General features: G+C 42.7%; 1 protein-coding gene across 1 annotated transcript; it reads left to right on the top strand.

Annotated features, from left to right (window-relative positions):
* The first annotated feature begins 335 nt into the window (after positions 1 to 335).
* On the top strand, positions 336 to 15,179 carry CD180 (CD180 molecule). The gene is made up of 3 exons (XM_069556235.1): positions 336 to 680; positions 9,457 to 9,623; positions 13,407 to 15,179. The coding sequence occupies exons 1-3, from the start codon at positions 591 to 593 to the stop codon at positions 15,133 to 15,135; spliced, it is 1,986 nt and encodes a 661-aa protein (XP_069412336.1). The 5' UTR covers positions 336 to 590; the 3' UTR covers positions 15,136 to 15,179.
* Positions 15,180 to 16,106: the final 927 nt, after the last annotated feature.

Genomic DNA, 16,106 nt, shown 5'->3' on the forward strand with positions numbered 1-16,106 from the left:
GGAGGCTGAGGCAGCAGCTCCACCCTCTTTCTGGGATGACCCTGCTCCCTCTTGCCCTAGTTCCCAGCTCCAGCAGCTGCCCCTGGAGGGCACCTTCCCCCAACGCCCACAGAGTGCTCTGCCCTTCCAGTGCACCCCAGTCCCTTTCCTGGTCACTTACCCAGGCTAACTAACAAGGTGGCCTCCTCCATGAGGACAGCCTCCTGCTCCCACAAGCTTCTTTCATGGAGAGGGACTTTCATGGAGAAGAAGCTTGCTGAGGGTCACTAGGAACCATTGCCCTGAGTGTCCATGTGACCAGAGCAAGGGGACTTCACAACTGATTTCTGTTTGCCAGAAGTGCCCTGGGTCATTCTGAGGTTGGGTGCTCAGCTATTTTTGGCAAGAATGAGTCCTATGCAAAAGGGACTTCCCCTTTTTTGCAGTGCAAAGCCACCAAATGCTGAGCAGTCAAGAGCATTTCTTATTCCCAGATTACCCTCTGAGCACCTCTCTAGCTGCCAGATTACCAAGGTTGTCATAGCTTGATCTGATTTCTCAGCTCCAGGCTTTAGCTAACCATACCAGGCTGGGTGGCCTCGGTCCTGGGAATGGCTCCCTGTGTCAGCTGCTTCCTGTTGGCGGTGCTGATTTCTGCCGGCTGTAAAGCCATCCCCTCCTCAGATCCGAAGTGCACTGAGGTGAGTCCAACCTATTTGTCTTTGTCCAAATTCAACTGGCTGGAAATGTTGAGATTCAGCATGCAGTTGTATCTGAGCCTTGGCGTTCCAATATCCACTGTCTTTAAAAGGGCAATGGGGTGTGTAGAACTTTTTCTTTGCTGTGAAAAATGAGCCGAAGAGCTCTGCTGGGGAGGTGTACTCACCGATTCCTAGTAGGAAGAGGTGAGAGTTATTCTCCTCTGCACACAATTTCCCCCAAATACTCCCAGTTGGGACATAAAATGTCAACAGGGTCCCAATGCAAAGAGCAGTGCTCCAAACCTGCTTCCTAGCATAAAGGAGCTGTTTGTCCAACTTCCCACCATAAGGCGACCTCCCCAAAGAGTCCTTCAGTTTCCTGGCATTCAGGGTGGAGGTAAGTGAAGACCACCTGTGTCAGGCTTTAGAGAAGAGAAAGATTACTCTGAATGAACCTGGCTTTCTCCTCGAGTCAGACCCTCCATCTGTTTCACTAAACCCACAGGAGTAACATCTGAAAGTAGAGCCAAATTGTACCTTCTGTCTTGGACCGTAGCAATGTTTATCGACCTCTGGGAAGTTCTTGGGGCTTCCCAAGTGGCTCAATGATAGAGAACCCGTCTGCCAATGCAGGAGACATAAGGGATGTGGGTTCGATTCCTGGGTTGGGAAGATCCCCTAGAGGAGGGCATGGCAACCCACTCCAGTATTCTTGCCTGGAGAAGCCCATGGACAGAGCAGCCTGCAGGCTACAGTCAATGGGTTTGCAAGAGTCGGGCATGACTGGAAGCGACTTCACCATCACACATGCACAGGAAGTTCTTGGGCAGGGTGAAGAGATAGAGAGAGAAAAAGGGATCATTCTGTTACCATCTTCCTCCCTTTACCTCTGATCCCATCAGGTATCCAGCACCACACGGCCTGTCAGACAAGGGCTGTGGACGGGAAGGACCATCAGTCTCAGTGGCTGAGTGGGCTGCTTTCCTAGTTTGGAGCTGAATGCCAAAAAAGAAGCAGGAGTAGCTCAGAGGAGAAAGGCAGAGCCTAAGACCCAGGGTCAGGAGAATCAGGGAAAGTGGGGCAAGGACCTGCCAGACTAACAGCAAGAACAGAAGCCAGGACTTGAATAAGGCCTAGGAGCAGAAAGCAATAGGATCTTGTTAGTCTTGTGCGTGTATGATCGGAAGGTAAGTCATATCCAACTCTTTACAACCCCATGGACTGCCAGCCTCCTCTGTCCGTGGAATTTTCCAGGAAAGAATACTGGAGTGGGTTGTCATTTACTTCTCCAGGGGATATTCCTGACTCAGGGATCGAACCTACATCTCCTGCATCGGCAGGTGGATTCTTTACCCCGAGCCACCTGGGAAGCGTTGTTGATCTGATATTGGGATGGAATCAGGAGGCACACTCAGACCAAAAGGAAGTACCGTGCCCAGGGGAAATTGTTCCATCTGCTACAATAGTGTACCACAGACCAGATGGCGCCAACAACAGGAACCTACTTAGGTACAGCTCTGCAGGCTAGAAGTCCAAGATCAAGGTGTCAGCAAGGTTGCCGAGGCCCCTTTCCTTGGCTTATTGACGGCCTTCTTCTCAGGCCCTATCCTGAAAACAAGGGTTTGGTTCTGTTTTGAGTTCAGTAAACTTTTTATTGAAGTAAAATTTACGTACAGAAAAGTCTACCACCCCTAAGGGCAGAGCTCAGTGAGTTTTCACCAAGTGGGCACATCCATGTGAGCAGCCTGCAGAACAAAAAGCAGAACCTTCTCAGCACCTACGAAGCCCTCCCATGTCTCCTCCAGATCACCAGCCCCTCAGGCCCTCCAGTATTCTCACCTCTATCACCAAAAATGGATTTTGCCTCTTTTTTGTTTTGTATACCTGCGACTGGTGTATACTCTCTGTATCTGTTGCTCAATATCAAGCATATGAGATTTATCGACGATGTTGTGTGCAGCCACCATGGGCTCGTTTCCATCACTGGATGGTATTTTGTTGCGTTGCTGTTGTTTGCTAGGTCGTGTCTGACTCTCTTGTAGCCTGCCAGGCTCCTCTGTCCATGGGATTATCTAGGCAAGCATACTGGAGTAGGTTGCCATGCCCTCCTCCAGGGGATCTTCCCAACCCAGGGATAGAACCCATCTCTTGCATTTCCTGCATTGGCAGGCAGATTCTTTGGAAGCTTCACATTCTTATCTAGGTCTTCAGTAAACAAATAAGCAAATACTTATTAGGTATATATCAGGGAGTAGACATATTTCATCATAGGGTACACATATGTTTAACTTTGGTAATACTGCCAGTTTTCAACATGTTAGTATCCATTTATTCTCACCAGCAGTGGATATAAGTTCTGATTGCCCCAGTGCCTCACCAACATTTGCTATTGTTTAAGAACATTAGCTATTCTGATGGATGAGTAGGGGCATTTCACTGTGCCCCTGATAATTGTTTTCCTGATAATTAAATTGAGTATATTTGTGTATTTCTGTGTGTATGTCTGTGTGTGTAAGTGCCTTTTCCAGTCTTTGGCCCATTTTCTCTTAGATTGTTCACGGGTTCTTGGGGTTTATTTTTTTTTTTGGTAGTGGTTCTTTATGTATTCTGGATACAGTTTCTTTATCAGATTGCAAATATCTTCTACTCTGTGGCTTGCCTTTTCATTCTGAATATTTTTGAAAGAACAGAAGTCCTTAATTTTAACATAGCTTGATTTATCATTTTTCTTTTACTTGTTTTAAGTGAATGTCTATTTTGTTTAAGAAATTTTTTGCCAGCCCAAAGCAACGAAGATATTATCCTATATCTTCTTTTGGAAGTTTTATCATTTTTTATCATTTTGTATTTATTTCTAAGTTTCACATGTAAACTTACAGTCCATCTGGAATCATTATTATTGTTTTTGCATGTGATGTAGAGGAGGAGTCAAGATGAATTTTTTAAAAAAAACTTTTTGTTTGGGAAAAAAAGTCAAACCTTGAAAAATTCTGAAATATTCTCAAAATATTATAATGTATACAGACAAATACTCCACACAGAATCTTCCGTGTTTAAATGGAATGTATGTATGCATGTGTGTGTATCGTAAGTAATAAAATTAGATCTATGACCAAGTTTTTGAAGGTTGGTAAATATGCAAACGGTAGCTGGAATTCAGCCTTCTGTGATTTGGATTCAGGTGATATTTCAGAGGTGCTCTTGAATTATTGCTTGTGAATATAGGCATGCCTGCTCCTTTCAGATGACTGTTTGTCATTGTACAGTCACTAAGTCATATCCAACTTTTTGTGACACCATATACTGCAGCACACCAGGCTTCCTGTCCTTCACTATCTCCCAGAGTTTTCTCAAACTCATATCCATTGAGTCAGTGATGCCCCCCAAACCATCTCATCCTCTGTCATCCCCTTCTCCTCCTGCCCTCAATCTTCCCCAGCATCAGGGTCTTTTCCAATGAGTCAGCTCTTGGAATCAGGTGGCCAAAGTATTGGAGCTCTAGAATCAGTCCTTCCAATGAACATTCAGGGTTGATTTCCCAGATGACTATTCAGTCCCCTCAAACCCATGGTAGGAGACAATCCTTCATGTCCAGGTATGGGGGAAAGTGCTAAGTAAAGCTCTGTTTTAAGAGAACTCCAAGTTCATGATACAGGGGCTTCCCAGTAACTCTAGACAGTGATAGTGGTGTTTCGGTGATCCAGGGAAATGCTGGCTTTTCTTGTGGGCACTTGATGTATATTACCTCGTTAATCCTCAGAGCTGGTCTACCAAGAGAGGTTATTGATAGCTGAGCAAAACAGGAGGCCCAGAGAACACAGCTTGGTAGTTGAGAGCTGGAATGCGAACTCAAGCAGTCTGCCTCAAGACACACAGAAAGTGAACTGCTTTTAATCTCAGTGCCCTTCGCCTGGAGTCAGATTGACAACAGAGTTTTAGGGATATGACCTCTTCAGAGTTTTTTGTTTTATTTTCAGAGAGTAACTGATACTCTGGGATTTGACTTAGTCAAATTGCTGTTTCTGGATAGAGAGAAGTGATTAGCAAGGGAAGGTTGGAGTTCAGTGTCCCAGATTCCCCATGCCTGGGGGAGCTGGCTGCTGCTGCAGGTGCCAAGTGCAGAAGGGACATCCAAACAGGTGGGAATCAGTGCGTGTGTGAAACTCAGAGAATCTGAAGTCAGAAAATGATCTCAGCACTTGTGAGGCAAGAAATACTGTGTGGTGGGAGGGAGTCAGAGATACAGCAGGAAGAAGCAAAATAAGATCATGATTGAAAAAATGCAAATGAATACCTGGAGGGAAAAGGGATTGCAGACACAGATGGAGCACTTGGGCGCCCCGCTCTGTGTAATGGCACCGCTCTGAGGTGGAGCTGGAGGTGGATGGGCATGGGTCCCAGTGCAAATGCCCGCGACTGGAATAGAGATGGGCACAGGTCAGTTGTCCTGAATACCATGGTGCTTTGCCTCAGCCCTGCGTAAGTTCACATCCAGAAGGTTCCACACTGCAGTGGAATGGCCAAAGCAGAAGAGTGAGAAAGTGACTTTGGAAACTGACCCCAGACTGAGGTCTAGCAACCAAATCTGGGTTTATAGGAAGTGGTCACGTGGGGCCCAAAGAAACCACAGGAGCTGCAAAAGCAGTGGTGGGTATCTGCCTAGAAAAGCAACTGAACATGTATTCCTCGCAGCTGACCCAGCCCTGAGCACAGTGGCAATGACCACATAGCTGGGACACAGGATTTCTCTTCTACCTCCCACCCTTTCAGGCTCCTTTCTGTTATGTCTGCTGCCCAGGAATCCTGTGCTGTGCTATGGGAGCTCACTCTTAGGAAGTTTCGCTCTGAAACTGTCAGCGAGAAAGACACAATCTCACTGATACAGTTTTACGAAAAAGTGTGTAACCTGAATCAAATCATGAGGAAACAAACCACAGAGAAGGAAAATCCTGCAAACTACTAGCCAGGATTCTTAAAAAAATTAATCAATGTCAGTAGAGATCATGAAAGGCTGAAGAATCTGCTCAGATTAAAGGAGACAGAAGGGTGTGGAAATGAGAGACAATGATTGAATGGAAATGTGATGTAAAAGCCATGTTGAGGAGCCCAGAAGAGTCTCTGAAATGTGCTTGGTTTTCAAATTTTCTTATGAGTTCTTATCATTTGCCTCATTCCTTAGGAATCAAGGGCAGATAATTCACTGCAGTTTACCTAACTAGAGATTATTGAAGGTTACAACCCAGGCTCCCAGTGAGCTTCTCAGTCCTCCTGGGAAGGGTTGTGCCCTGGTTCTCGGGTTTTCACTGGGTTGAAACTGAGCTATCCCTTTCCATTTGCTAGGCCAGTGGTTCAGGAGAGCTCATATCCCTTTCAACTTTTGGAATCACATTAACACAGTGAAGTGCTTAGTGAAGCATACGAGAGGAGTAATTTAGTTGTCACAGAAATGTATATATTCTGGAAAAGGAGGGAATTGCCAATGCCGAGCCTTTTACTGCAGGGCCAGGACAGAGCAAGACAAACTGAGGGAAGGCCCCATTTCCCCATGTGTTTATGACATCAGTGATGCCAGGGGAGATCAGAAAAGAAAAAAATGGGTCTCCTCAAAGCTAATCTGAACCTCGGAAGGTGCACATACATCTTCTCCCTGGGTCTTCTCTCTTCATGGGGACCAAGAGGGATCTCACAGCACGTGTTTCCCTCACCAGTTGACAAAATTTAAAATAAAAATTTTAATTTAAATTTAAAAAATTTTAAATATATTTTAAAGGCCAAGTGTGCATTCCAAGGGCATTCTGTGGATTTGCAGCAGTGCCTGAAGGACTTTGGCGCTATGAAACAATTATGGATGACAAGGGATTATAAATATGGCGTTTTCGTCGGTGACTTTGTAACACTGTTACAATATAGAAGAAAACTGGACTTCTCTGGTGGCTCAGACGGTAAAGAATCTGCCCGCAATGCAGGAGACCTGGGTTTGACCCCTGGGTCGGGAAGATCCCCTGGAGAAAGGTATGGCAACCCACTCCAGTATTCTTGCCTCAAAAAATTCCATGGACAGAAGAGCCTGGTTGGCTACAGTCCATGGGGTCACGAAGAGTTGGACACGACTGAGTGACTAACACTTTCATGTAGAAGAAAACCAGGGACTTCCTGTAAATGAGTGTACCCAGTGTTGCTAAAAACAAGGGCCTGGCTAAGCAGAAGTCGGAGAGTGAGTAAGGCAAAAAGCAATTAAAATGGCTGCACCTCTAACTCAAAGCACTCCAGGGTAAAGGCAGATGTGTGCCATCTTCTGTGTGCCGTTAAGCAGACCCGTTTGCAGCTCAGCATGAGGAAAGCTGCTGATGCAGATTTCAGTGGGGCAGGCCATTCCCTATCTGGGGCAGTCTCAGTGGGGCCTCTGGGGAGGACACCACGTGGCCTGGAGAAAGCAGGGCCTGAAAGGTGCGATGAAATCAAGTGGAGCCTGAGATGAGCTGAGAGATGGTCCGTGGTTCTGGAATGTCTATCTTCTTTGTGTCTCCAAGTTGTACTTCTCTTGGAGAAGCATTTCTTTCTTTCCCTGGAGCCTCCCCATGCAATATATACTCCACCAGACCTTCAGACCTGTCCCACCACCCTTTGTCCTAAGGCATCAGCCAGATAAATTTATGAGCCCATAATTCTAAGGGCCTCTAACGAACCCCTTCACATTTTTACCTGCTTAGTCCAAGATCTGTAACTTGAGTTAGCACGTCTAGCAAGCAGTAAGCAGCAGATGTGAGAACACTTGACTCTCACATCAGCATGTGGGACCCAGCATGAGGAAGTCCTCCGAATTTACATGCAGAGCTGTGCCCTATGCTGGGTCTGGTATCAGCAGCCTGCAGTTTCAGAGATCCTAAACTGAGTCATACTTCAAGATTATAAGACCTTATGACCTAAGGTCTGTGCCATGCTGCTAGCTCTTTTCTTTTTTAAACATTAAGAAAATTTCTAAACATACAAAAACGGTTAGTTATAGGGAACCTTGTACGGATCACTCCACATTCAGCAACCACCAACATTTTGGCTACTAATTTCCTCCATCCACTCTCTCCTTTTTTGCCAAAGTATTTCAAAGCAAATCTCCACCATCACGTCATTTTGCCTCTAAAACCTTCAAAAAGTAACTCAAAATAAGAACATCTCTCCTACATAATTACAAGCTCATTATCATGAACAAAATTTGCAGTTCTTTAATATTCTATAATATCCTGTCCTCATTTGAAGTTCTCTTACAATATTTTCCCAAATGCCTTATTTGAATCAGAATCTAAAGAAGTACCAGAAGTGAAGAAAGTGTTACTCACTCAATTGTGTCATTTCAGCTCCATAGACTGTAGCCCGCCAGGCTCCTCAGTCCAGGGATTCTCCAGGCAAAGATACTGCAGTGGGTTGCCATTTCCTTTTCCAGATCTTCCCCACCCAGGAAGATCACCCAGGAACCCACATGTCTTGTGTCTCCTGCTTTTGCAGGTGGGTTCTTTACCACTAGTGCCACCTGGGGAGCTCCGTACTTCAAACTGCATCACATCACAAAGTGTGCAGTACCTGATTGTCTTCTCATGTTGACACTAGAGTTGATGTTTTTGTTTCAAAATGAAAAAACAAACAAACATTTTTATGCATCCAAAATCAAAACTATAAAACAAATTATGTTCAGAAAAGGCTTGTTTTTATCACCATACCTCAATCTGCTTCTTTCCCTTCCCTTAAATATAGTCAGTTTAGGGTTCACCTCCTCCGTTTCTTCTTGTAAATGTAAGAAAATGCACACATACTTTCCTTAGGTGTCATACGGTATACTACATATTATATGCAACATATACTAACAGATGTCTATATCTTGATTTTTTTCCCCTTACAATTAACCTGCATATCACTCCAGCCATAAAATTGAAAGACGCTTACTCCTTGGAAGAAAAGTTATGACCAACCTAGATAGCATATTAAAAAGCAGAGACATTTCTTTGCTGACTAAGGTCCATCTAGTCAAGGCTATGGTTTTTCCTGTGGTCATGTATGGATGTGAGAGTTGGACTGTGAAGAAGGCTGAGCGCCCAAGAATTGATGCTTTTGAACTGTGGTGTTGGAGAAGACTCTTGAGAGTCCCTTGGACTGCAAGGAGATCCAACCAGTCCATCCTGAAGGAGATCAGCCCTGGGGTTTCTTTGGAAGGAATGATGCTAAAGCTGAAACTCCAGTACTTTGGCCACCTCATGTGAAGAGTTGACTCATTGGAAAAGACTCTGGTGCTGGGAGGGATTGGGGGCAGGAGAAGAAGGGGATGACCGAGGATGAGATGGCTGGATGGCATCGCTGACTCGATGGACGCGAGTCTGAGTGAACTCCGGGAGTTGGTGATGGACAGGGAGGCCTGGTGTGCTGTGATTCATGGGGTCGCAAAGAGTCGGACACGACTGAGCGACTGAACTGAACTGAACTGAACTGAATGATTATATGTGAAGATTGTATTTAGTCATTTTTTAGCTACACAGGGTTCCATTTTGTGAATGTACATATTTCAACTGGCCTATATGGATAGATAATCTGGTTATTGCCAACCTTTTGCTATTGTAAAAAATACTACAATGAATAATGTTATGCATAGTCATTTTGTGCTTTTCTAGGTATTTTATTTGGTGAAGATTCCTAAAAGTGAGACCTCTGCCCAAAGGATGAAACATGTAATTTTACTCAAAAGCCAGTAAATATACTGTCTAATATTGGCTCACACTGTTTCTCTTATCAGAAAGAAGGCAACAGGACATACAACTGTGAAAATTTAGGTCTCAGAGAAATTCCTGACACTCTACCAAACACAACAGAAGTTTTGGAATTCAGCTTCAACTTCTTGCCTACAATTCAAAATACAACCTTCAGCAGGCTCATAAATCTTATCTTTTTGGATTTGACCAGGTTTGTATCTGAGTTTTTTGTGTGTGCTTGATGTTTTACTTAGGTAAAAACACAATGTGCATTCAAACTGCTTCCAGGACCTTCCTTTGGGGAGCAGGACAACCTCCTTATTCTGCATGTTTACCTGTTCCCATGAAATATTTTTACACAGGTAAAATATGATTTCAATAAGCACCAATCAGTGGAGAGGAAAGTGGCTTATTCTCAAAATAGATTGTGTCTGAAGTGCTGTTTAAGAAGTTTGAAAGAATGTCAATAACACAACTGAAAATAATCTTGTATTAAATCAGATGTCACATCATACTATATTTTAGCAGAGTTGACTATGAATGGGTGTGACATTTTAAGAAAAAAATTAGAGGAGACATATACACCATCTACTAACTTTTTTCCTGAAAATTGGTTTTAGAGGCAGGATGAAGATTCTAAATGCTGACCCAGGGCTTCTGAGCCAGTGGGCAGAAGTGCCAGACGAAAATAAAGGGATAGAGCGAGAGAGAAATGCAGCTGGTGTGTGTGTGTGTGTGTGTGTGTGTGTAAATGGCGGAGGGCTCCATATGTGGATGGAGCCTGCTACTCTTGCAGAAGTTCCATTTCTTCTACCTCGGTCCTTCAACTTAAGCTTCTACAGAGCAGGAGAGTATTCATATCCTTTTTTGTTGTTTAGTCGCTAAGTTATGTCCAACTCTTTTGTGACCCCATAGACTGTAGCTCACCAGGCTCCTCTGTCCGTGAGATTTCCCAGGCAAGAATACTGGAGCGGGTTGCCATTTCCTCCTCCAGGGGATCTTCCCCACCCAGGGATTGAACCTGTGTCTCCTGCCTCTTTTGCACTACAGGTGGATTCTTTACCACTGATCCACCAGGAAAGTCCTTTCACATCCATAAGACTATAGAGTCACACCTGCATGACCACCACTGGGAGGCAGGCACGGTAAATACTGCCATTCCACCCGCATTAGATGGGGAAACAGAGGCTCAAGGAGATTTTGCGAGCTTGCTTAAACTCACACAGGAAGGAAACTGGGACTTTTGCTCTCCTGACTCCCGGTCCAGGATTTACTTTCTCTTTTAACATTTCTCATTCTCACATGAGAAGAATCTGACTTTTTAAGAAGTACTGGGCCAGGAGAGCTTTCGTAACTAGACGACTCTCAGTTTCCTCTTCTGCTGTTTTCAAAGAGTGGTAAAACAGAATCTCATGCTTTCTAAAGTCCTCCTCCCTCTGCTCCCCTCCCCACCCTGTATCTGGCTACAAATGAGGCGCTGTTTTCACAGTCTTACACAGTTGCTGTTCTCTCAGCTTTACCAGTTTGCTTTCTTTGTCCTTTGCTCATTCTTCTGTCTTGCTTTTCAGAACTTCCTCTCTGGAATTCTTTTCCTTTTTAGACATTTGGTTACTGTCTGTTAGCAGTGAACTTCCTCAGTTCTTTATTTTCTGAAAATATTTTTATTTCACTCTGATTCTTGCAAGATAACGTCTTCTGACGTACGTCATCACTCTGTGGCAACTATCTAGGCTGACAGTAGTTTTGTTCTCAGCCCTTCAAGAATATCATTCCAGGCTCCCATTGTTGCTGTTGGGAGGTCATCTATCTGTCCAGTCACTGTTCATATGTTGAATATCTGTCTTTTCTTCTCTGGATATTTTCAATAGCTTCTCTTTGTCCTTGGAATTCTATAATATCACAGTGACGCATTGTGTAGATTGTCAGGCTCCTTGAATCTGAGTTTGGTGTCTTTCATCAGTTCTAAAATATTCTAGCCACTATCCATTTGCACTCTGGTTTGCTCCCACTAACCCTTGTATCATCTTTGGATCTCTGATTAGACTTATACTGCATCATCTTAACTGTCCTTTATATATCTTATTATCTCTTTATTGTTTTCCAACTCATTTTTTTTTATTTTGGCTACATTCTAGGTAATTTCCTCATATTTACTTCTAGTCCATTAATATCCTCTTTAGCTGTGTTTAGTCTCTTGTATAAGCTCTCCATTGGTTTTCTAATTTCAATTATTAACTTTTCCCATCTTAATATCATTTATTTTATATTTTACAAATATATGAGGTCAGTTTTAATATTTTTTCCTTCATCATACTTTTGGTTCTTACTATTTCCTTTAAGCATATCAAGCATGTTTGACATAGTATATTTATAATGATATGATAATACATATAAGCTTTCTCATCTATTCTTTATACATCTTATACATATATTACATACACACACACATATGTATGTATACTTTATCAGATATATCTGATAACTGGCATCTGCTGCCTTTTAAAATCTGATTCTGTAGAGCTTTTTGTTTTGTTTTTTTTTTTGGCTGACTTTGGCTAATGTGTTTTCCTTATGTGTTTAGTTAATTTTTATTTTGAGAATTTATCATGTAGAACTTTGTATAAATCTTTGTTTAAAATGCTTCCTTGAACTAGATGATACCAATGAACTATTAATATTGGTATATGTGACAATGGCATCATGGCTACAGAAAATAAGCCTATTTTTTTTGAGATGCATACAGAAATATGTATAGACACCCAGGATTTGACTTAATTTAAGAGAGAGAGGTAGGCATAGAAAAAGAAATGACTATGGCAAAAAGGTGAGAACTGTTGCATCTGTGTGATACATACATGGAAATTCATTGTACTATTCTCTTTACTTTTACGTAAATTGGAATGGTTTTTATGTAAATCTTTTCACCTGCTAGTTACCTGAAATCACTACCATTCTGGAACTGTTTTAAGCTAAATTTTCCATTTGGGTTTCTTTGGAGAAGTCCACAGAGGCAGTGTAAACCCAGGCTACAGTTTTCATTGGTGGAAGCCGGTGGTGGTTAGAGAATCTCAGAGGATGTTTTTCTTGTTGTTCTTCTTGTTTTTCTACCCAGAAGCAAGGTCAAGATAAGCATATATCCTCAAAGTCTCTGTAGGTGAGTTTTCTTTTTTTGGGTTCACCCACTGAAAGGATCCCTTGAGGGTCTTGGTAGTTTCCAGGTTTTTTAAAAGACCTCCTATTCTATCCCGAAAGCTCTGTCTCCTGCCACTGGGCTGTGTGGCTCATTAAACTCTGGACTCTAGGCCACCAAGGATCAGCAGATATTGACAGATACGGCACAACGAGCTCCAGAATTTGGTCCTATGGTTTTAAGCTTCCTTTTGACACTACATCTCTAAACCATTCACTTATTGACCTCCAGGGGAGCTCTGTGTGTTTGTGTGTGGATGTACAGTGCAGTATTCTGAGGTATAACATCAGGATGAGTTTTCTCTGAACCTCTAGTTCCATATTTCTATGGAGCATTTTCATATATATCATTTGAATCACAACCATTCTACATAGCAATCATTGTTCGCTATACTTTATAGAAGAAAAAACAGAGGTTGAGAAAATTTGTGACTTGCCCAGGCATAGATAACCTACTTATATATCATGTTATACATTATGTATTTTATGACATATTTTATATTGCTTATAACAGTAAATAATTTGTCTACAAACAAACTACTAATTGTTCCAAACACAAATCTCTGAAAGTTCAACTTAAAATATATAGAAAAAAATTCTAAGTCAGCGTGTTCAGATCTGAGGCTAGTCATTAACTCTACAGGCCACCTGAGGGTACTGAAGAAAGCTTATTGTCTTTTACTCTGAATAATAATGTACACTGTTTTTACTATACACAAAAGATGGCCTTGCTGTTATAAGTCACTGTAATAGAATTTTTTCTTTTCTTTAATTAATTCTTCTTAAACACTATTATCTTTTTAAGGTGCCAGATTAACTGGGTACATGAAGATACTTTTCAAAGCCATCATCAACTGAACACCATTGTGTTAACTGGAAATCCCCTGATATTCATGGCAGAAACATCACTTACTGGGCCCAAGTTGCTGAAGCATCTTTTCTTAACCCAAACAGGAATATCTAATCTCGAGTTTATACCAGTGCACAACCTGGAAAATTTGGAAAGTTTGCATCTTGGAAGCAACCATATTTCCTCCATTAATCTCCCAGAAAACTTCCCAACACAGAATCTGAAAGTCCTGGATTTTCAGAATAATGCTATACACTACATCTCTAGAAAAGACACCAATGCTCTGGAACAGGCCACCAACCTAAGCCTTAACTTCAATGGCAATGACATTAAAGGCATTGAACCCGGGGCTTTCAATTCAAAGATCTTTCAAAGTTTGAAATTTGGAGGGTCTCTCAACTTATCTATTGTATTTAAAGGTCTACAGAACTGTACTATTCAGTCTCTTTGGCTGGGCACATTTGAAGACACTGATGACCAAGACCTCACTTCAGCCACATTTGAGGGACTTTGTGACATGTCTGTTGAGAGCATCAACTTACAAAAGCACCATTTCAATGACTTATCATCGTCCACATTTCGGTGCTTCACTCGACTCCAGGAGTTGGATCTGACAGCAGCTCACTTGAAAGGATTGCCTTCTGGGATTGAGGGTATGAACTCTCTCAAGAAATTAGTTCTCAATGCAAATAATTTTGATCAATTGTGTCAAATCAATGCTGCCAGTTTCCCGTCCCTTAGGGAGCTTTATATCAAAGGCAACATGAGGAAACTTGACCTCGGCACTAGGTGTTTAGAAAAACTAGAAACTCTTCAGAAACTTGATTTAAGCCACAGTGATATCGAGGCTTCTGACTGTTGCAATTTGCAACTCAAAAACCTGCGCCACCTGCAATACTTAAACCTGAGCTACAATGAGCCCCTTGGTCTCGAGGATCAGGCGTTCAAAGAATGCCCTCAGCTAGAACTCCTGGATTTGGCATTTACCCACCTACGTGTTAAGGCTCCACACAGCCCTTTCCAAAACCTCCATCTCCTGCGGGTTCTGAATCTCTCTCACTGCCTCCTTGATACCAGCAATCAGCACCTTCTAGCAGGCCTGCGGGATCTCCGGCATCTGAATTTACAAGGGAATTCCTTTCAAGACGGGAGCATCTCAAAGACCAACCTACTTCAGACAGTAGGGAGCTTGGAGATTCTGATTTTATCCTCCTGTAGTCTCCTCTCCATAGACCAGCAAGCATTCCAAGGCCTTGGGAACGTGAACCACTTAGACTTGAGCTACAACAGCCTGACAGGAGATAGCATGGATGCTCTTAACCATCTTAAGGGGATCTACCTCAATCTGGCCTCCAATAACATTCGCATCATCCCACCCCATCTCCTCCCTGCCTTGTCTCAGCAGAGTACCATTAATTTAAGTCACAATCCCCTGGACTGCACTTGCTCAAATATTCATTTCATAACATGGTACAAAGAAAATCTACATAAACTTGAGGACTTGGAGGAGACTACATGTGCAAATCCCCCATCTTTAAGGGGAATGAAACTGTCCAACGTCAAACTGCACTGTGGGCTTACCAGCATGGGCATTTTCTTTATTGTAGTATTTGCATTCTCGCTCATCCTTCTGCTCATTTTTTCCGTTAAATTTATTCTTAGGTGGAAATACCAACACATTTAGTGCTGAAGGTTTCTGGAGACGGAAAATAAATATGCTTAGCAAAATTGCCCTTGGTAAAGGAAGGGCAATTTTAGTCTGTCTGTTAGTGACTAGATTTTTTTGATTGGTTCCTGGAATTGGGTAGGGATTCACTGTACTTTTCAGAGTCCTAGAACTGATGAACCTCCCAGGAAGGTAAACTGTCTAGGGCCAGAGGGTCAGATGCAGCTATGAGAGGCACAGAGTCTTTTGCTCATATGGAAGGTGGGTAGAAGTTGAGGGGGACCAGTGGTAGGGAAAGGCCAGGAGACTATTAGGAGGTCATCATTTCCACTCATGAGCATCCCTGGAGGCACCTCCTACCTTGACCCTCCCACATCTCTCTCTCCGGCAGCTCTGGTATTGTGCTTGGGTCTGAGTTCTCAGTAATATAGCCATTTGGGAAACAAGTTGGGGATAAAGTCTCAGAGTATATTTTAAATGAAAAAGAGAAAACACAATGAATTTAAAAGAAGAGGCTGAGAAATGAATCTTACCATCAAATTGACTTCATTAACCTCCTTAATCCTTAAATCTCCAAGGATTCCACAATGCCACCATGGTACAAATAGCTCTAAGGAAAAAGAGAAAAAAGACACTGTCACCAGGATGCCCCTCCCCCAAGGATGAGATGTTTTGCACACTACCCTCATTTCAGAACCAAGGAGGCTTTTTTTTTAATTTGTTTTTTTTAACCTATCTGGTGTTCTCACTCTTACTATGTTACAGATCCTAACTTACAGGTGGGCTGTGTATTTTTCAAAAGAAAAATACTCTTTTCATTTGAATCTCTGGTCCTTGGAAGCTTCTTTCTCATAGGAACCATGAGATAAATGGTGGTTTGGTTCCCAAGCCAGCTCTCAAAAGCCTACTCACCTGGGACAGCAACTGAGACAGCACATTTACAATGAAAACCAGTGGAAGAAAGAAAGCATTCAGGCACCCTCACCACT

Source organism: Ovis canadensis, chromosome 16 (genome assembly GCF_042477335.2).
Source record: "Ovis canadensis isolate MfBH-ARS-UI-01 breed Bighorn chromosome 16, ARS-UI_OviCan_v2, whole genome shotgun sequence".
Classification (NCBI taxonomy): Eukaryota; Metazoa; Chordata; class Mammalia; order Artiodactyla; family Bovidae; genus Ovis; species Ovis canadensis.

Excerpts from the sequence above, each read along its gene's own strand:
- CD180 (XM_069556235.1), top strand. The coding sequence starts at position 591 with ATGGCTCCCTGTGTCAGCTGCTTCCTGTTGGCGGTGCTGATTTCTGCC. Across the intron at positions 681-9,456 it reads CAGATCCGAAGTGCACTGAG|AAAGAAGGCAACAGGACATA; the intron begins GTGAGTCCAACC and ends TTCTCTTATCAG. Across the intron at positions 9,624-13,406 it reads ATCTTTTTGGATTTGACCAG|GTGCCAGATTAACTGGGTAC; the intron begins GTTTGTATCTGA and ends TATCTTTTTAAG.